This window comes from Pteronotus mesoamericanus, unplaced genomic scaffold, assembly GCF_021234165.1.
Source record: "Pteronotus mesoamericanus isolate MK-2021 breed Mesoamerican mustached bat unplaced genomic scaffold, CSHL_Meso_final contig_78, whole genome shotgun sequence".
NCBI classification, from domain to species: Eukaryota; Metazoa; Chordata; class Mammalia; order Chiroptera; family Mormoopidae; genus Pteronotus; species Pteronotus mesoamericanus.
The window spans coordinates 17357038-17377883 of record NW_026555258.1 but is presented as its reverse complement, the minus strand read 5'-3'; the positions used below and the strand labels follow the sequence as shown (position 1 = coordinate 17377883).

General features: G+C 51.4%; 1 protein-coding gene across 1 annotated transcript in view; it reads left to right on the top strand.

Annotated features, from left to right (window-relative positions):
- Window positions 1–20846, top strand: part of RGS3 (regulator of G protein signaling 3) — an 86730-nt gene that overhangs the window by 24964 nt on the left and 40920 nt on the right. The window contains exons 9-10 of the mRNA XM_054584497.1: window positions 1984–2027; window positions 7201–7323. Coding sequence (XP_054440472.1) covers window positions 1984–2027; window positions 7201–7323 — 167 coding nt within the window. The remainder of the gene's footprint in view (window positions 1–1983; window positions 2028–7200; window positions 7324–20846) is intronic.

The window sequence follows — 20846 nt, the reverse complement described above, 5'->3', positions numbered from 1 at the left end:
GGCTGTCCCGCCTCATGGGGAATGTGTCCTAGGCTGCATTCCTCAAACCTCAGCCTCCTCTCCCCCTGAGGCTCCCAAATCCTTGGCTTTCCCCTCCCTCCTAGATAGAGCCTTCTCTTCTCTCACTGCCAGCTTCTAAAACCCAAATTTCTGTTATTTTATTTCTTGAATTTTTTTTGTTTCTCTCTAGGCACTAAGGTCTGCTTCTGGAAAGTCAAGGAAATGTCCCACTGTGTTTTCTTAAACAAAAGAGACCAACTCCTTTTGTTTCCACTCTCAGCAACTCAAAGAAGTGGCAAAAAGCTTTGAAATGACAGGGTCCTTAAACATGACAGACTTCTTAGTCAGGGCTCCCTCCCTCCCAACCCACCTCTAGGTGAGGAGAAGTAGGATTCATCCCAAGTCCAAAGTGAACCCATTTACTCATGGGATTTTCTTCATCTGGCTCTGTTTGGCGGCCCTGGCCCAGGGGACGGTTTTGCCCAGGGAACTGCCCCCATGCTTGCTCTGAGGGCCTGGCCTTCACTCACTGCTTCTCTTGGGAGTAGGCTTGACCCACTGTCTCTGTTTGTACCTTGCCACCTTTACTTTGCAACACAACTTGCAATTTCTTTGGTAATTTCTTTGATTCGGATATGTGTGGAGGGGTCTACTTTGAGCCTAGCACTGGGCTGGTTCCCTAAAGGCGGCAGAGGCCTTCGAGAGGCAGGCATATAGTGGCTCAGAGCGTGGGCCCAGGAGCCAGGCTTCCTAGGCGGGAATTCCTCAGACTTGTTACTTGAGCCATCTGTGCCTCAGCTTTCTCACATGAATCATGGATGATAATACCCCCTGCCTCACAGGGGGAGTTATGAGGGTTAATCAAGCTCATACAGGCAGAGCATTTGGCCCAGCGGTTGGCACATAGCACTGTGGTGCTCTGAAGTTCTATGATGCTTCAAGTGTTTGCTATTATACGATGTGCAGTATGGTTGCTTCCCTCAAAAATGACGACCTGCCTGATGCGGTCTATTGCCTGAAGTGTGGGAAGTCACTGAGCGTCCCCGACCTGTGCCCAGACAATTGCTGGGTGAGGAGCAGGCTGCGCGGGCAGGCTTGAGCACACCTTGTGCTTCTCCGTCCCCGCGCCGTCGCCTGCTGTGCCCGCCTCCTGGCATGCCCTTTCTTGTCCTCTCGAGTTCCAGCTCAAAAGGGTCCTCCACCAGGAAACCCTCCCCAAGAGCTGGGGGTCATCCCTTAGCCCTGGTGCTTCCGAAGTGCTCTGACTGGGTCATCTGCTGCCCTATGGTGGGGGTTCCACTGTAGCCCCTGTGCTGGAGGAGGTGGGAGCGGCCCACCGCCCCTCTCAGCTGCCCTCCTTTGGAGAGCGCCTGGTGAATGGTTGACTTTGGGATTCTAGACCAAGAGCCAGGTGGCTGCAGAAAACGTGCTGAGGGGTTGTGCCTGAGCCAGGAGGCCGTCTCTGTGCTCCACCCAGCACACGGTTAGGGTCCCCTTCCCGCACAGCCCATGAATTCCTTGGGGGAAACAAGGCCAGCTCAGTGACTAAGTGGCTTCTTAGTGAATCTCAAGTGGCAAAGACATTTGGGATGTTTAAAGGAAAACCCAAATGTCTGCTGCCTCCACGTCCCTCATCACAGAGAGCATGGGAAGGAAGAGGCCCCCCGCAGCAGATGACAGCCCCCTGCACCTGGCCGTTCGATGCCCAAAGGGGGCTCCTGGCTGCCTCTCATGGGGGTGTGACCTCAACAGTCTCCGAGTCAGGCTGACCCACGGGCCAAGGCCTTACAGCTATGCCTCTACCTGGTTGGTTATTAAATGGCATTTCCTCCAGAGACTTCCCTGTCTCCTGTGCCTGCTCCTTGCTCTTTTTCCAGGAAGTCCCACACACAGCCCTCTGGGTGGGGCAGCTGGCTGTGCTTGAGCAAACTGCTGAGACTCTGGAGCCGATTCTAATGCAAGCCTTACTTTTTGTTCCCAAAGGTTCTTCAGAAGACCTGAAATTCTGTGTGCTGTATCTGGCAGAGGTGAGCCCTTCTCTCTGAATCTGAGGGGACATCTGTGACCTGCTACTTGTGGGGACATGTTGGGATGGATTCTTGTCCAGGGTTCTGATGCCACCTCCATCCCACCTCATGCAGTGGCGCTGGGTGTGTTCAGCATGGCAGTCTCCTGCCCTGCAGAAGAGGAAGTGGCCCCTGTGTCCCTTCCCTTCGTGTAGAGCAACAGAGGACTCTGTGACCTCCTGCTCAGGGCCCCCGGTCTGCAGCCCCTGCTGGGGTCACAGTGAGGATGTGGCCTCACCGCTGGGCGTCACCCCGTTTACTTGGGAGCCCTTCCTCTGGAGATCGCCCTCATTCCTGGGCCTGCCTCTGCCTTCCTCTTTTTCCAGGAAGTGCCACCCAGGACCCCTTCTAAGGGTCTTATCAGTGTTTAAAGTGGCCTGGAGGTAATGAAACCCTCGCCCCACCCAGATAACACAGGCTACAGAGCACGTCGAACGTCTGTGGTTTGGGGCTGGAATGACACGTGCTCAGTGTGATTGGTATTCCTGGTTATCTCCGTCTGATCGGGAGCTTGGATGGGCAGTGCTATGCCTTTGCTGAGCAAAATTGGGCAAACAGCTTATTGCTTGATATGGTTTGGGAGATAAAATATCATTAAACCAGGGGATTAATCAGAGGTTCTTGGTGATGAAAAGGCTGAGAGCTCCTGAGCCATCAAATTCATTTAGATTTTTAGCGAATTTTTTATTCCCAACTGGTGTCTCTGCTAATATGAGCAAGGGAGCTCTCTGTCCCAAGCAAGGATTCATTAGACCCATTCTTGTCCTCTGCTTCTACTTAAGTCTATCCCACCCAATAGTCCTCAGAACCTGTCTGACTTGTGGGAGTCTACCCTGGCCACGCCCTGTGGGTGGGGCATGGTCTACTCTAGAAGGCCAAGAGGAGTACACCCTTTTGAGAAGGAATGGGCAACTGAAAATCATTCCCTCAGTTCCTGGCTAAGATGAGAGGTGCAGGCTGAGCGAGAGTCCCCTCCGGTAAACAGCCCTCTGGGGAGAAGACGATTTGATGAGATAGCTTCAGGGGAGAGCAGAGAGTTGCAGAGGGCAGTGCACATTGTCAGAGCTGAGCTGGGGACCCTGGCTGCCTAGAACGGCAACCCGAGGGCCCAGAAGACATTGGCTATCCTCCCCTGTGTCAGCACATCCCACCAGCCACTGGCCGAGGCACTTCAGAGCTAGAGGGTGTTCAGTTCTGCAGAGCCTGGTGAGCCCTCAGGGGCTGTGACCTGGGCTGGGAAGAGCCGGAGCGTTTGCCCCTCTGTCCTCACCACTCTGGGTTCTGATTATTTCTGGCAGGGTGCAAAATGAAGCTCTGGGTTCTTTAATGCCAAGAGAGCTTCCTGCCAAGCTGGGTTTGTTTTTCCCAGAGAAAAGCACTTCTGCTCATTCACTTCCTGGGAACTGGGACCTCCTAGCCTTCCAAAGGCTGATGAAGGGATATTGATCTGGGGCCTTTTATTTCAGTTAAGTGCCAGGTGATCTGACCCCAAGGGGCTGGAGGATTGAAGTTCATAGCAGCTAGAAGCCTTTCTTTTCTCTTAATGGGCTGCTATTTATGAAAGGCATGTCTGTAATGAAGGAAGACCAGATGCCTGCTGGCTCTGTGGCCTGGAGCAGGCTTGGCACGGTGGTTTTGGACCGCTCGGAGAGCCCCAAACTCACGTCTTAGTTGGAACTTCCAACAAGTGGTTTCTCTTCATTGCCTAGCAGGCAGGTGGCACCCAGAGAAAAAACCAGGGCAAGAGAGTCAGGATTTGGAGAGGGTATTCCACTGCATTGAGAAAGCACTGATTGCTTTGCTCTGCTCTGACTGTGCCCCAGCGGTAGGTCCCGGGTGGGGTTCCTTGGCCTTTGGGTCTCTATTCCCCTGGACAGGTGTCCCTCATCTGCAAATCCATAGGGCAGATGCAGCCCACTACTCGTTTCTGAGTACTAGGAGCAGCGAGTCAAAGTTCACACTGGCCAGTGACCATTCTCTAACTGATACTGGCTGCATTCATTTCAGCCTGCACTTTGGGGTTGAGAAGACCTAGACTGGAATCTTGGCTCTGCCATTGCCTATCTGAGTGATCTAGGCAAGTCACTTACTCATCTCTGAAACAAGGCCAATGAGGCCTATTTTGCGAGGTGGTTGTAATGATTAAGTGAGATTCAATAAGATACTATGTCCAAGGCACTTACTTAGCTCAGAGCCTGGCACACAGTGAGTTTAACAATAAATGGTCATTGTTATTTTGTCAGCTTCACAACAGGGGGAGAGCTTTCCATACTCATTTCCTCTCCATTACAGACATCACCAATGAGTTATTGATCTTTTGAAAAGAAAGCTAGGAGGACTATCTCATGTTCTTTCCAATGTACATATGCAGTTATACAAATGTGACAAGACCCCAGGCTCTGGAGGAGACAGAAGTCAGACTTTGAATGTCCCCTCTCCTGAGACCTCCTGGAGCCAGCCTAACCTCCCTGAACCTCTGTTTTCACATCTGAAAAACAGCAGCACCTGTGCCTTTCCTTCCTCCCTATGTTGAGGGGGGGGGGGAGGTAGCTGGGAGAACGTCAAAGCAAGTGAACAAATGTAAATTAGCACAAGAAGAGGTTTTCTTTTTTACAAAGACAGTATTAATTTTAGGGACAAGGGGGTGAGGTGAGACGGGGGTTTTAGAGAGGCCCAGAGGAGCTGGGTTTCTGTTGGATTTGGGGGTGCTCCCATTGGAATGGAGAGGCCTGGGCCCGGGGCTGCTGTACCTGGAGAGTCAATGTTTCCTAAACACCCTGCAGTCAGGAGGCCCTGCCTCTGAATGAGTTAAGCGAGAACACCTTCAGGGCAGCTTACACCCTTGACCCTGGAGCCTGCTGCTGAGGGCAGGGTGTGCACCAGCTTGCCACTGATGGGTTGGATCACACAGTGGACTAAGAGCGACGATTCCCCTGCAGGGGCAGCCAGGACGGCACGAGGCCCCCATTTAGGCAGATTTAGGCAGATGGGAATTTGGCGGCGCCTCCTGAGCGGGCTGGCTCCGCGCTGTCTCTCCCGGCCAGGCCAGCCTCGAAGCCCTAAGCAGCACCTCAGGAGGAGTCTTGGGAGCAATGGTTTCCTAATGGTGCGTACAGCTGGCCACCGGGCCACCGGGCCAGGCCTGGGTGTAGATCCTTAAGATGAGAAACATTTCTTGAGAACATGGATGGGAAAGTGCTTTTTTAAAAATTGATAATTAGATAAAGGGAGTTGTTATTATGGCAGAATTCCTGCTTTGGAACTGAAAGAGAAGAGGGTTTGGGGCTCAGGGAAATTAAAGGATTTGCCAAACACTGAACGGCAAGGTAGAGGCAGGACCTGGGAGGCTCTGCCAGGGCCAACTCTGTGGGGTGATGGCCTTTTCCAAGCTGGAAGGGCCCAGAGTCCCTGCCTCCTCCCTCCCCCCGCAGGGGGAGCGCCCTGACACTGGGAGCAGAGGGCCTACTCGTTGTCTCCCGCCCCACCCGACTTCTCCCTGGGGAATCTTAGGGTCTCTTTGCTGGGCATGTCACGCTCTCGTGGGTTGGCGGTTCTGGGAAGTGGAGGGAACCTGTTGTTAAGTGATAGGATTGCCTCACCTATCCACCCAATTCCCAGAAGCCCTGAGGCAGGGCTTTCTTCCCTCTCCACTCAGTGTTTTTAGGAAGATCAGCTGCTGAGCACTTTTGGGCAGGAGAGGAATGGCTGTACCCAGGGAACACTTAGCATGGGAGGTGCCCCACCCTGAAGGGTGGCTTCCCTAGGGTTGTGTTGGGTGGCATGGTAGAGAATGTTCTGAGATGCTCTTAGGTGATGCCAATAACCACCTAGCCCAGAGCCTTTGCACCTGACACATAGCAGGTGCTCAATAAATATGTATTCAACGAATGAAGTACTGAGTAAAAATAGCAACAGTTGCTGTTTGTTGAGGCCTGAGATGGCCTTTGTCACTTGCCTCCACAGTAGCTCTGAGACATGGGTGATAGCATTATCATTCCCATTTTACAGACTTTCCTGAGGACATGAGCTAGGAAGCGGCAAAGCTGGGATTCAATCAGGGCCTGTCCAACTGCAAAACAAAGGACTGCATATAAACACTGTCTTCTCTGTTTCAAGCTATCCAGCTCATGCTCTTAGCTCCCTGGCTGAGTTCATCTAATCGCAGCCCTGTGCGGTTATAATCAAATTCCAGCAGAGTCAGAAAGAGCTCCTAATCCCCTGCTCAGAGTGTGCTGTAGGGGATGATAGCACTGGGCACGCTGCAGCGCTCCTCCCCGCCCCTGCACATCCTGACTGCTCCGGAGCCCTCTCCCTGGGTCCCCGCAGCGCTGGCCTGGCTTTGACCTCATCCCGGGAGGCCCTCCAGGGAGCCAGGGCTTACCGACGCATTACTTGCCAAGCACTGTGCTAGGTCCAGATGAAAAGGCCTTCCAAGAAGGAGATCCTGGTCTAGTTGGGGAGACAAGACTGCAGCACTTAACAAGGTTAAACAGCAAAGTGAGATTCAAATGACAGCAGTGCCAGAGACTGTTGTTGCTCTCAATGGAGCCGAGCCGTCATGGATCAGACCCAGCTCATATGCCAGGCAGTAGTGGGGCTGGAAGGCCGCGTGGCTGTGCCTGCCAAAGGCTTTCTGAAGGCTTCCGTTGGTATGTCCAGCCATCAGACCTTGGCCTGGTGATCAGATGAGTCTGCCCTGTGTCGGGGAGGGGGTCCTAGAGCCTGGGGAGGAGGCTCCTGGCCCCACAGAGCCTCAGAAGGGCAGAGACCGTGGCCCTCTGGGCTCCCCACATGCTCTCCCAGCTGCTGCTTTGTGCTGCCTGTCCCTGGGGTGACCTCACCATTTCTGCTCTGTGGCTCTCCACAGACCTCCACTGTGTTGGGAACCACCACCTTCTTCCCTTCCCCCAGCCTGGGGGCACCAGGCTCTCCAGCTGGCCCCCGAGCCAGCTTCCCTGCTCTTCTGGCTGCCTCGATGTCACCAGGGATTAGAGTGCATTTGTGGCTTTTAGTGGACACTCCCCTCCCCGCGGCAGCCTCGCCCGCCGGAGCCCAGCGATGGGCTTGGACCTGGGAGCCCCCAGAACCAGGGAGCAGCCCTGACCGTCCCTTTCTCTATTTTCCCTGACGTCAGAAGGCAGAGTGCTTATTCACTTTGGAAGCGCACTCGCAGGAGCAGAAGAAGAGAGTGTGCTGGTGCTTGTCAGAGAACATCGCGAAGCAGCAACAGCTGGTGGCCTCGCCCCCGCAGAGCAAGGTAAGGGTCTTGCCAGCAGCTGCAGCCCCAGCCGCCTGGCTTCTCCTCATTGTCCTGGATCCTTGAGCCCCCGAATTAAGCTTGGGACCAGTCTGAGCTCCAGACTTAAATCTGGACAAGCGCTTGTCAAGGAGGGCCGTGCTTGAACGTCTCCCCCCTTGGCATTTTACTGGGTCTATTGAGCGGGTTTCATATTGCTCGGGTAGTGACAGAGCCGAACTGAGCATGACCCATCAATTCTCAGCTCTGTTCTTCGGTTTGCCCACGGCAACGTCTAATTTGGGTTGGCCTCCCTGTGCCGCGGGGCGGGTTGTGCCGGGGGCAGCACGCTGGTGTCTAACACTGGCCCAAGGCAGACATGATCGGGAGGGGATGTGTGCAGCAGAAGCTGTCCTAATAGTTCGATGCAGGTCACGGCCCGCTGGAGCCGATGGAGTTTGCTGGGGACTGGGGGCACTCGAGCTGGGGTATCAGGGTAGATTAGAGACTGCCATCTGAGGCTGATCTGGAACTGGCCCCCTCAGTGGGTCCCATGTCTATAGAGGGGATGGGTTGGGAGCTTGTCACCCAGATGCCAGCCACAAGGCACAGTGTATTTCCCCATTTCTGAGTTGCTCGGGTCCCTTTTCTTGCTGAAATTGTTGGCCGTTTTGGGATTTGGTCTGATTGGCTGCAAAAGGAGCCAAGGTGGTTGGTCCGCTGGACGGGCGGAAAAGATGATAAATGAAAGCGAGTAGCAGCCTGTAATCCTGCTGGCCTTGTTGCTTCTTCTGGATGCATTAAGTCCATCGTGCCCCGGGCAGCAGGCATATGGGGGTGGGTCGTGGGGTCTGCGGAGAACGGGAACGGGGGCAGAGGGTGGCGAGGAGTCTGGGCAGCGATGCTCAGCAGCTCCCCAGCTATTCCCTGTGGGAGTAAGCATCTGGGGAATTATATAATCGCAGACTTGACAGTTACTTTGTTTCACACTAGCCAAAGGGCAAGAATAACTTTGATGAGGGAAGACTGTAGGAAGAGCATGGACGTTTGATTCGCACTATGCTGCTGACTGGGGGCATGACCTTGAGCAAGTCATTATACTAACTTGGAGCTGTGCTATCCTCGTCTGGGGACAATAGTTCTCCCTCAAAGGGTTGTTGTGAGATTTGAATGGGATGGTGCATATACAGTTCATAGCACAGTGCTTGGTATGCAGTAGGCGCTCAGTAGCTGTGGGTAGTGCACTGCCCCCACCTCCATCAAGGCTGCACGTTGCTACATTGGATGGTTCCCACTGTCAGTTTCTCCTACTGAACAGAGACCTGCAGACTCTGTAGGCTGCCTTGTGCTCTTCGTCCTGGGTTGGTTACAGTCAGAAGCCGGGCCACTCCCTTTTCACTGGGGCAGTGCCAGGGATGTTGCATGGCTGAACTCGTGCTCCCCAGCTTTCTTGTGTCTTGGGCCTAGCTCCTTCTGGTGTCGGGGGAAAAGGTTCTTCCTGCTCCAGCTCCAGAGTCCTTGGGCTTGGAGCGCATTGGCAACGGCCTCCTCAGTGCCTTGGGGAGCCTCGCCGTCATCGGCTGACTAAAGGTAGGCCGGGCTTCTCATTCAGGCTCTGGTCCCTGCAGCTGCGGGTTTGGCTGACTGATCCTGGGAGGGCCCCAGGAGTTGAGACCTGGCTTCTGGACCACACCAAGATATGCACATTCATCCTGGGCAGGCAACACTTGGATGCCTCTTCAAATTAAAACTCTTTAAACGTGTGTCTTATGGAGAAGTTGTATGCTGGGCAAGAGAAAGGTAAAGGAGAGGCTGACCGCTGGGACAGTCTGAGAATGGCCTCCTCCCCTGAGACCCGGGCCCAGCCCCAGGCGTGCACACCTGACTTGGCCCACCGTCCTTAGAAGGCAGTTATGCCACTTCTTTTATTCGGCAGGCCCGTGGGGGTTTCACTGCCCAACTTTATGCACTCCCACCATACATGCTTAAAGAGTTTTTTAGCAACTTATTCCTTCTGGTCACTCATAGAGTGCTCCCTGAGAAAAGTTTGGTAAATACGATTTTCTCTAGCCACTTATAGTTGCAGGAGTGCTTTAGCAGACTTAACAACTCGGCCCAGGTGGCTGTCCAGCCAGCCACAGGTTGTCCGCCTGTGCTCAGCTTGGGCAGGTCCTGGCAACCTCAGAGGTGACTGTGAACCTCCTTGCCAAGGACTGGGCCACAGCCTTTCCCCTAGGGTGCTGTCCTCCAGGGAAGAGAGAAGAGGGAAGGCCAAGCAGAACTCGGACACTGGCTTCTTGCTTTTTAAGCAAAAAGAGCCCGGCTTGGCCAACTTGTCTTGACTGAGTAGCATGCCTTTTTTAACATCTGTTCTTTGTTCTTTCTGGATGTTCTGCCTTCTGCTGCGCAGAGACCGCTGCGTAAGCCTTCCCTGTGTGCCCCCACCCCGAACTCTAATGTTTCTCTGGGGAAAGACACCTTTGAATGAGGATTCTTCAAACATTTCAGGGAATGCAAAGTTTTCCCCAAATTTGCAACACATAATAAATCTGATATGTCCTGAACAAACATGAAGTGCTTGTTGGGAAGGATGGAGGGGACTAGAGCAAAATGGATTCCAAGAAGGAGAGAGAGGCAGCCGTGCCACTGCCTGCTGTGTGACCTTTGGCAACCGCTTCCCACTGTGGCCTCAGTGGTTCTATATGGGCATCGGTCTGGTGGCTGTTGCCGGCTCTCCAAGCTTTGTGATTACCAGGAACGCCAAGGACCTGGGGCCACCCAGTCTCCATTAGAAAACTAAATCCTGAAGATGTGTACGCAACTTGACTGCCTATGAAATCTACTGTCTTAGGGGCCAGGCCTGCTACTCTCCAGGGGATGGGACGGGCAGGCACAGGCTCGCTGTGCTGTCTTTGAGGTGCCTGTGGCCTGTGGGTTGCAGGGCGGGGTGTCCCAGCTGTGGCAGGGAGAACACACGGAGCAGGCAGAAGGCGGACTGCATCCCTTCCCGGGAGAGCCCACTGCCTTTTTCTGGCTCACTCTTAGCTGCCCACGGAGGGCGGGAGGCTGCTCGGAGGTGGCCTGCATGCTCTCCATCTTTGTAGAAATAAATGGCCCATTCCCTCTGCTCTCCCAACCTCTGTCTTTTGTTCACCACTCCCTTCTTCCTCATTATCTGTCCCCCCTCTTGCTTCATTATCTATTGCTGCAGGGCACCTTCCTTTCTTCTGCTGCTGGGGATAAGTTTTACTAAACTCCCTGCATGGGGCATGCTGTGATGCATCTCATCTACAATAAATCACAGGTGGCCCTACCTGTGCCCATTGAGGTTCTTAGATAGTAGGGACAGGCAGATACATATTACTTTGGTTATTCAATCAAATATACATAATAAATGCCTGCTCTGTGCCAGACACTAGTTCAGGTCCTTTGGGGTCACAGAGATGAGTGAAACCTGATTCCTATCCTTATGGAATTCTGCTTTCATTCACAGCCAGATGTGACAAGGGCACACACTGGCAATCTGAGCATTAAAAGCTGTGCCTAAGAGCAGTCCAGTGGAGTCTTGGCTGCGCATATGTTGTCCACTTGGTGAAACTCCTCTGAGCCCCACCACATATACAGCGTTGGGCAGGGCGACGGGAAGCCTCTGAGGAGACCGGGCTTTTGATTGAGCCATCAGGGATGAGAAGGGGGTGCAGTGCAGCAAGTACTGCGCTGTTCTCAGGGTGTGCCCTGGGCTCGATGGTGGCAATGCACGGACGAATCTGTCACGCTCTTTCCTTGGGAGATCACAGTCCAGCGGTGGAGACAGATATACCAACAGATCCTTCAAAAATAACATAGCAAGTGATATGGGAGATATAAACTCTTACCACTCTGTGACCTCAGGCGAGGCACTGAGCTACTCTGAGACTCAGTTTTTTCATCAGTGAAGTACATGGATTAATAGGGCTCTTGGGAGTATTAGACTCATGTCATATGTTTAGCAAAGTGGCACACAAGAAGAACTCTGTGAACTATTATTATTATTAAAGTTATGTCTGTGTAGGAAGATTCATCTAGTGGCCTATTGTTTATTGAAGCCGAATGCTGCTGCTCTGAGCACATGTGACAACTGCTCCATGTCACTTCCTGTACCAACTGCTGTATTCCAGGGCCCAGGCAGGGAAACTGAGGCTGCCTGGCTCTGCTCTGGCTGTAAGACTTTTCCCAGATGTGATGCTGAAGTGCCTGACACCTTGCCATCTCTACTGGGCAGCTAGAGGGGTCCCAGAGATGCCAGAGTCTGTCTGAGTGCCTTAGAAAGGAGCAGGGGCAGGTCCTGGAGTCTGGCCGCCCAGGCCTGAGTAGACAGCAAGCTAATTCCAGTTCTGTCTGGTTCCACAGAAACTCCACCCTTATGGCTCTCTCCAGCAGGAGATGGGGCTGGCCAACTCAACCAATGCTACCCAGGATAGAAGCTTTACCTCACCAGGACAGACTCTGATTGGCTGAGCAAACCCAAGGGCGGGACTCTGCTTCTGGCAACTTAACCCTTTCTTGGGCATCCCCTACCACACAGTAACCTCACCTCAACTGGACCCAAAACTGAGGACCAAGATGGTGGGCCTAGGGTCATCCGAAGGGAGCAGCCCCCCAGGTGTGTGTGGACTGGATCAGAAGGACTGCAGCGGTGCGAGAGGCACTGGGGGTGCGCGCAGACTGGCTTCAGAGAGTCCCCAAGTGGAGAAGACTCAGAAACGTATTCCCTGCGAGGAAGAAGGAGGCGAAATAGCATCTGGGCTTCTGGTGATTCCAGTGCCTGCCTTCGGGGCAGCAGGAGAGGGCGGAAGAGGTCAGCCCTGGTGGAGAATAATGCCATGACCCTCCACTGCGAAGACGCCTTCACCCAGTCACTCATCTGTGCTCATTCCTTCCTTCCTTCAGCAGATATTTGGGGGCACCTGCCTTATGCCAGGCTCTTTGCTAGGAGCTGGGGGTACTGTGGAGAATGAGATGGGCATGGTCTCTGTTCTTGTCAAGATTTCAGCTCTAGAAGGGGAGTTGCATTTAATAAATGGTCATCAACACGCATGTGTACATGCGCATGCACACACATACACTCACATGATTACAAACTGTGATAATCCATGAAGGAAAAGAACAGATTCCGTTACAAAAGAATATTATTTAGAATTGCTGTGTGTATGTGTGTGTGTGTGTGTGTGTGTGTGTGTGTGTGTGGGGTGGGGTGAGGTGGTGGAGATCATAACTTTTAAGCTGGGATCGGCAGACCAGAAAGGATTTAGTGAGTCAGGGCGTTTGGAAAGTGTGTTCCAGACACGGGGAACAGCCCACAGGGGGTACCTGAGACAGGAAGCTTGGCGTTCTGGAGGAACGGGGCCAGGCCCGTGTGGCTGGCTCTTCGCGAGGAGGGCGGGGGCCAGATTACAGGTGGCTGTGGTGGTTAATATTTATTGATTTTATTCTAGATACAATGGGAAGCCAGTGAAGGCTTTTGAGAAAGGGAGTCACAGAGTTTCAGGCATATTTCTAGAAGATCGGTCTCAAGAGGGGCCTGAGTAGCTGTGAGAAGATCAGTTAGGGGGTCCCTTTAGCCCTCGGGGTGAAGGGCGGTGATGGCCTGTCCTGGATGGTGGCTGGGGAGGTGGGGATGTGAATGCCCAGACCCTGGGGTGTGGCAGAAGCTCTGGAACAAGTAGAGAGAATTTCCTGCTTCTTCACCACCCCCTACTCCCCCCGCTGTGCCTTGCTCTCTCAGTGGACTCAAGTGAAGATTGGGGGCTTCCTTCCAGAGGCTCCTCCTGGCTGGGCCTGAGTAGGGACCAGTGCTGAGCTGTGGGACTGTCTCCAGGAATGGGAGCAGTGGGTGCTTCTGGTCAAAGTGGGGACATTCACAGCCCCCAGCCTCAGCAGGGGTTGCCTGTGCTGCCCCTCCATCCTATGCTGAACGACCTGGCCGGAAGCTAGAACACAGCCCTCAGGAAACTGATTTGGTTATTTTTCGGCAGAGCTCCTAAAGTCAGGGACCAGGGTGAGGCATGGTTTAGCACTCTGGGAGACTGTCCTGCCACAAGGCTAAAGGAGGACCTCCCAGGGGACAGTGATTAGAGCCCAGCCTGCTTTCTGCCTGCTGCAGCCCCCACTGGAGCCCAGGGCTGGGCAGCTCTCACGCCCTTCCCCGTCTGTGAGACCCAGAGCGAGGGAAGCACAAGGCCACAGCTGCAAGTGACAGAGCTTACGCGTGATGGGGACGTGTAGGATCAGGATCGCTTGTATGGGAGCAGGGGAGTCAGAGAGACTCGAGAGGTGGTTCAGGCCAGAGGAGCTCCAGACCCTGGACACTCTGCATTGTGTCCTGTAAGACGTCCTAAGTGTCTTCAGAGAGGGATCTCATGCCCTGGTGAGTTTGCTTCATTGCTGCGGCCACTTGAACCCCAAGAAGGGTGACCCAGGAAAGAATTCTTTCCCCACCTCTCACCCTCCTCCCAGTCCAGGAAAGATCAGGCCCGTGACATCAGTGGTCCAACAGGGGATGGAATGTATCTGGCCATGACCAGGCCCGTTCCCCCGCCTGGTGGGGAAATAGACTCGGCCTGATGTGGGACAAGTGATACACAGTGTCTGTCAGCCAGGACACAGCCGCGGGGCTAATTCTGAGAGGCCGAGCAGCTGAGTCTGCACAGACGGCATTGCAGCTGCGCCTCGATTTCATTTGATTCCCTTACAAAATGACATTAAGGAGAATCGCCTGTCTGGGAAGGCAGCAAGCTTGTCTCTCTGGGACCTGGTGACCTACCTCTGTCCACCAGACAGGTGCAGAGGACAGGAGTTCTGGGCATGGCGAAATGGAGAATCAGAACGCAGCACCCAGCCCTGGGCACAGGGCTTTTTGCCCAGCTTGCCCTAGCAAGCTGCTGAGTTGGTTGGACGCTATGTCAGGGTCCTCGCCCCCGTCAGCGGCTGGGACAGCAGATGTCAGCTCCTGAAGGGCCAGTGACTGTGGTGAGCCAGAGTGCCATTGCTGCTCAGCCTCTCAAATCGATGACACAATTAATTTGGCTCCACGGGCTTGAGACGATGATATCTTATCGGTGGCCACTGCTCTTCAGTACCCTCGTCCATCCCAGCCGTCCAGGAAGATGAACAAGCTATCAGAATTGCATTTGAGAGTCATAATCACGGGAAACACAGCCGAGCCCCTCCCTCCACATAAATCACACTAAGAAGCACACACAATGGTCTCTTTCCTGATGGGCCAATTGTCTTGGTGTGGTGTCTCAGGGCCTAGGAGCTGGGAGGATGGGAGCATAAGCAGTTATTGTTGAAAAGGCCATCTGTGTGATTTGAATACAAAGTGATCTTTTTAGTTCCCCTGTATGCCCTCTGATCTCGTTTTCGTGTTTTCTTGTGTCCCAGGCTCTGGGTCTTTTGAAACTCTCAGTGTCTTCTGCTTGCAGTCACACGTGGGTCTCTGCTGGCCCTGGGTCTTTTGGCCCTTTGGGATGTGGAACCTGCTGGAAATAATGATGATATTTATTTATGTATGTCTAGTATTTTTAATTCTTTTCAAAAATTCTGCCACCAAAACCCTCATTTCTTAAGCATGTTACCAAGGGGATTCTGTAAAGTGAAGGCGCACTTTCATAGTGCGGGAGGGCTCCCCACAGTGAGGGCATGGGCTTCAGCGATGGCAGCTGGGGTCCCCAGGCATCATCTCCCCTCGGCCTCCCAGGAGCCTGGTTTTATGGATGAAAGAGACTAGAACTCAGGCACAGTAAGGGATTTAGCCAAGGTCACACAGCTGGTAAGAGGCCGAGTTATGTAGCTCTTAAGCCAAGGCCATTGAACCGAATCCATTGCTCTTTCCAATACAAAGACTTGTCTTTTAGGGATGAAAGTGAGAGCAACCAATCACCTCCTCCAGGAAGATGCAGGAAGGGGCTATCCCACACGTAGAAGTTCTGGCCCTTTAAGCTCTGGATGGGGTGTTTTAGGACAAATAAGTGAGATGCAATATTCTCCACACAGTGGAGAATGAACTTCCAGAGTTCATATCTCTGAGATCCAGGCTGAAAGGATCAGTAGTTTCATACAAGATCTGAAAAGTCTGATATGAAAGACAAGGTGGAGCTCCTTAAGACAGACTGGGGGGTGGGGTGGGGGTTGGTACTGGGACTGTTGGGCCACTTCCTTCCCCTTTTGAGCCTGGCATTCAACAGGACCAGCAGACACAGCCTTGGGGTGTCCGGCGGCAGTGGGGTGTTGGCCAGAGGCAGAAAGGGATAGTTTCAGGCTCAGGCCAGGTACCCTGAGCCTAACTCTAGAAGGAGTCCTTTGGCTCAAGCCCTGACGAGGGCGGGAGAGACTGTTCCAGGTTCTGGGCCCAGATTTTGCTAATCGACTTGTTTCAAATCTTTACTCTTAGTTACTGGGAATCAACCGGACTGGATTTCAGATATCTCCCCAAAGAAGCAGGCTCTTTCCTGACATGCTCAGCTGTTTTCCAGGCTCTCCAGTTCCCCTCTCACCTCCTTACTGCCTGTCTGGCTGTGGATAGACTGCCTGCTTCAGCATCTTGCCCTTGGACTCAGCCACCTAGTTCTTCTTTTTTTAGCTCTTAAAAAAGGCAGCACCATCTTAATATCTCTTCTGTCTTGAATTTATCTTCCCTCCAGCCTTTCTCTGGAGCGGGCTACCACCCTCCAAATTATTCCCAGATCTTTGGTTGAAGGGTAGAGTAATAACACTAGGTAATTTGGGGAGCCTGTGTACTGTGAGTCTAGCACAATGCTGAGCTTTCGCCCGGCATTGTCTCTTCGGTCCTCATTTCAGCCTCACGCAGTTCATTATCCCTATTATACCTTTACTCTCATTATACCCAGTTGCTATATAAAGGCCGTGTCTTGGAGAAGTTAAGAAACTTGCCCAAGGTCACACAGCTAGTGGGCGTCTGCGATTAGAACTTGGATGGCCCAGCCCCAGAGCACCCGCTTTTGATTATTCAGTTCTATTGCTTTCCAGCAAACATGGACCATCCAAGCTGGAAGGGGAAGGAGAGGCTGAGCAGTCACAGTCCTGCCTCAAGGCCAGTGTGGAAGGCCCCAGTCTTCAGAATCAAGCTCAGGCCTCGGCTTGGCCCTCGAGGCTCTCCCTGGTTGCACTGCACTCCTGCTTTGTGCTCGCGCCCTGGCCGCACCGGACTGCTTCTCCTCCAAATTCCCCACACGCATTCGTGGTTAGGGTACTTCTGTCTGATGTTGCTTGCCTTTCTCTGTTGTCTCTGCCAATGCGATCCCCAACCTTCACGGCTTGGCACCTCCTTGAGACACCTGTCTCAGGCTTGCATCAGAAGTCATGGCTTCTCCCTGTGCCGCCCATGGTGTTTTGTCTGTCCTTTGTACAGTGTGGCAGGCAGATATGTCTCACCTGCGAGACTGTGGGCTCCTTGGAAGCCAATAGAGGCCATATCTTATTTATTTTTCTCTTACTGCCTGGTCCTTAGGAAATGTTGTAGGATTCAATTGGGTTGCGTGGTTCAGACCTTTCCTGTTCTAGAATCTAGGTGAGGAAACTGAGGCTCACAAACAGGAAGTGATGTGGCCAGGGTCATGAGACAAGTTAGTGGCAGAGCTAGGACTAGAACTCAGGCCTCTTGGCTCTCTTGGCTCTGAGCTTTTCCATTGCACCTCAGCTTTGCAAGACCAGAACCTGGATTCCCACTTGGTTAATTAAGCGACATGGCCAGATTCACTTCAGGGCCATGGATGCCATCGTATTCCGTGCTGACTTCTGTGTATCCTCTGAGGGAAAGGAGACCCGATGAGAACTACTCCTATGGTTCCCTTCCCCTCTCACTGAGCCCCTGGCCCTCGGAGAATACGAGAGTAGAGTTCTGAAGGTCAAATCCTGATTTTTCTGGTAACTCACTGTGTGATTTCGGACCAATTACTTCACCTCTCTTCAACACAAACCCCAAACTGAGGACTGTAGTACAGTATTTATTTTATAAGTGTTTACAAATTTGAAAGAACCATAGACTCTTCGAATGTGGAGCTGAAAAGCTCCCCGCACTGAGATCAATTGATGAACAAGCTTATTTGTAGAAACTAGGACCAAGAGAGGCGAGAACTTGGTCAAGGGCACATGGTTGGTGCTGGAGCTGGAACCGGGACCCAACCCCCTACCTTCTAGGCCAGTGCTCCTCTTTAGTGACTTTTGAAGAGTTTGCCAGGTTGAGAAAGGGGAGGGGACATGGATTGCCTGAGATGCTCTCGTCATCTCACTTAGCTGTGTTGTCAGGAAAAGTAAGTCACCACTTGGGGCTGTAATAGAGATTGTGAGAAAGGGCCCAGCTAAAGGTGTGGGGGGAGGTTGCCTAGTCGGCTGGCTCGTCTAGAGGGTCCTGGTATGTTCTTGCTGAAGAGAATGAATGAGGCTGCTGTGTTTCACTTGGAGGTCAGAGCGTGGCAGGACTAGTGGAGACGCTCCCTGTGGTCTATTCTAAAAATAGCAGTGGGATGGAGCTGAGGGGAAGAGGAGAGGTCTCCTTCGGGAGCTGGGTGGGACCTTACCCCCTTCCTCTTCCTGCCAGACCCTTTGTGAGGAAGCCCCACAGAGGCAGAGGGTTTGGATCTGGGAGGATCCTGGAGCCATCCTCCCTCACATCCCCTTCTCTTAGAGAAGAGGAGGCCCTGGAGGCTGGGAGAGGGGAGAGGACTGGCCAGCAGCCGCCAAGCCTCGGGAGAAGGTCCCAGATGGCAGGCTGTCTTCCTCCTGCTGTTTGAGCAGGGCGGTGGCAGGCAGTGAGGTTTTCTCTCACTGCCTCTGGACAAGCACAGGGCCTGGGAATTCCTGGGGCCGGATGTGGTCGGGCTTCCTGAGAGTCGCCCAGCAGGCGAGAGTCCTCCTCTAGTCTGCCCTGAGCCCTGACCTCGGGCCAGCTGGTGTTCAGCACCACGGCCACGCCTTCCCTTCACTGGTGTTCCCATCTTTGCTGATTTGTCCTTCTGTTGCCCCATCTTTGGTAGACTGTCTGCAGGGAGTGAGGACAAGGGCTGGCATAGAACTGGTCTGCAGGACAGAGGGTCTAGTGGCATGGAACCTTTTTTCTGCCCTGTCCCAGAAAAAAGGTAGAGGCAGGGACCTGGGTTTAGAGGCCGGCCAGCAAGGGTTCTAATCCCCGCTGTGCCTCTTACTAGCTGTGGGATTACTGGTGGTCACCTAGCATCTGTCAAATGAGACAAGGACACCTATTTCCGTGGGTTTTTGTGAGGATTAAAAGGGATGGTCTGTCAAAGGGCCCCTGGCATGTAGAAGGTCCTCAGTAAAGGTAGCCATCGTCACTAGATCAAGCAGGAGCACAAGCTCGACTCTGTACAACCCACCCCTTCCTTGAGGCCTCCAAGCATGGGGGCGTGGCAGGTGTTTATTTTTAATGCAGTTAACATCTTTTGTTATGTTATTGCAAAATTACCCATGTTGTCATGAAGAAAACATTTAATACAGATGAACCAGGAGAAGGAAATGAAGTCCACCCTTAACCCCAACACCCAGAGATAACCACTGCTAACATTTTAGTCATTTTAGTGTGTATCCTGTCAGGCAATTGTTTATACATACATATATCTTATTTGCAAATTGGGGTTATTAGTGCACACAATTTTCTAACTTGCTTTTTTCCCATTTAACAATGTAGTGTATCCATGTTTCCATGTCAATAAATGTTCTTCTACAACACCATTTTTAGTGCCTGCAGAGTATTTCATTGTGTAGATGAAACAGGCTTTATTTAATTAATCTCCAGAAGTTTAACATTTAGGTTGTTTCTAATTTTTCATTATTACAAAAACCTGATATTAAAAAAAAGCCTTGTAAGTATATCTTGGTATCTCCCGCTTCCAGTGAATATGATTGACTCTCCACAAATATTTGTTGAACGAATGAATATTTTGTTAAAAGTAAATTGCTGGTAGTGGAATTTCCATGTCAAAGAATACATATTTATAACATAGGTCCCTGATACCTGTCGCCAAATGACCCTCCAGAGCAGTTGTACTATACAGGGTCTGGCGCAAATAACACCCCTTTTTTATTACAAAAACTTTTACTATGAAACCATAAGCCTACAATTCTGTAGCATAACAATATCACACTCAAGCACACCATATGACATTTCAGGTGAGATGTTCAAATTAAAACTTCAAATTATTACACCGATATTATTACCCTACCAACCACTCTCAGGCAAGCATTACTTCTGCTGGACCCTGCACTCAGTACTTTAGATCGACCGATCACCCTGCTTTGCCAGAACTTTCCCTTCTGAGCAGAGAAAGTCTGCTTCCCGGGAAACCCCTTAGTCCCAAGCAAACTGAGAGGCTGGGTAAAAGAACGCCCATTTCCCCACGCTCTCACCGACACTGTGCATTATTACGTTTTTTTCAGGAGGTTCATTTCTTAGATTACTAGAAATGTTGAATATTGATTTATATGTCTTTGCATTACTTATGTTGCCTCTTTTGTGAGTAGCCTGCTCAATTTTTTCATTTTAAAAATGATAAAAAATAAAAGGCTAACACAAATATCTTATTATATAAGATATATAAAAATTACAAATGTTTCTGATTTTTAGGTAATTGTAATTATAAATTGTTTTGGTAGCAGCTTTCTTGAGATATTATTCAATACACAATTGATCTCCTAAAAGTATATAATTCAGTGCTTTTTTAGTATATTTACACACTTGTGTGACCATCACCACAATCAATTTTACAACATGGTTATTGGCTCCGGAGGAAACCGCACCCTTTAGCTGTCACCTACCAGTTCATCTCCTCGCCTTAAGCGCCCACTAATCCATTTCTGCCTCTGTAGATTTGGACATTTTACATAAACAGAATCGCAGTATTTGGTCTTTCGTGACTGGCTTCTTTCAGTTCACGCAATGTTTTCAAGGCTCACCATGTTGTAGTTTGTGTCATCCCTTTTTTTGGCCAAAGAGTATCCCATTGTGTGGATCTACCACACTTCGTGTGTCCATTTATCTGCTGATGAACATTTGGGTCCTTTTTACCTTTTGCCTATCATGAACAATGCTGCTATAAATTTTTCTATGAAAGACTTAATGTGGACTTACATTTTCATGTCATGGGTATATGCCTAAGAGTGGAATTGCTGGGTCAAATGATAACTCTCTGTTACCTTTTTGAGGAACTGCTAGACTGTTTTCGAAAGTGGCTGCATGATTTTACATTCCCGCCATCAGTATATGCGGATCCCAATTTGTCCACATGCTCTCTAACACTTATTATTTTCCCATTTCTTAAATTATAGCCATCCTGTAGGTGTAAAGTAGTAGCTCACTGTGGTTGCCAATTGCATTTTCTGATGACTAATATCATATCTATAAGTTTTTAATAATATTTCTTCCTTTGGTGTTGTGTTAGTCACCCCAGGGTTATATAATAGTCATTGTCCCTCCCTTGAACTTTATGATTTTATTTTTCAAATTTTAACATTTTAGAGTATTTGGAATTTAC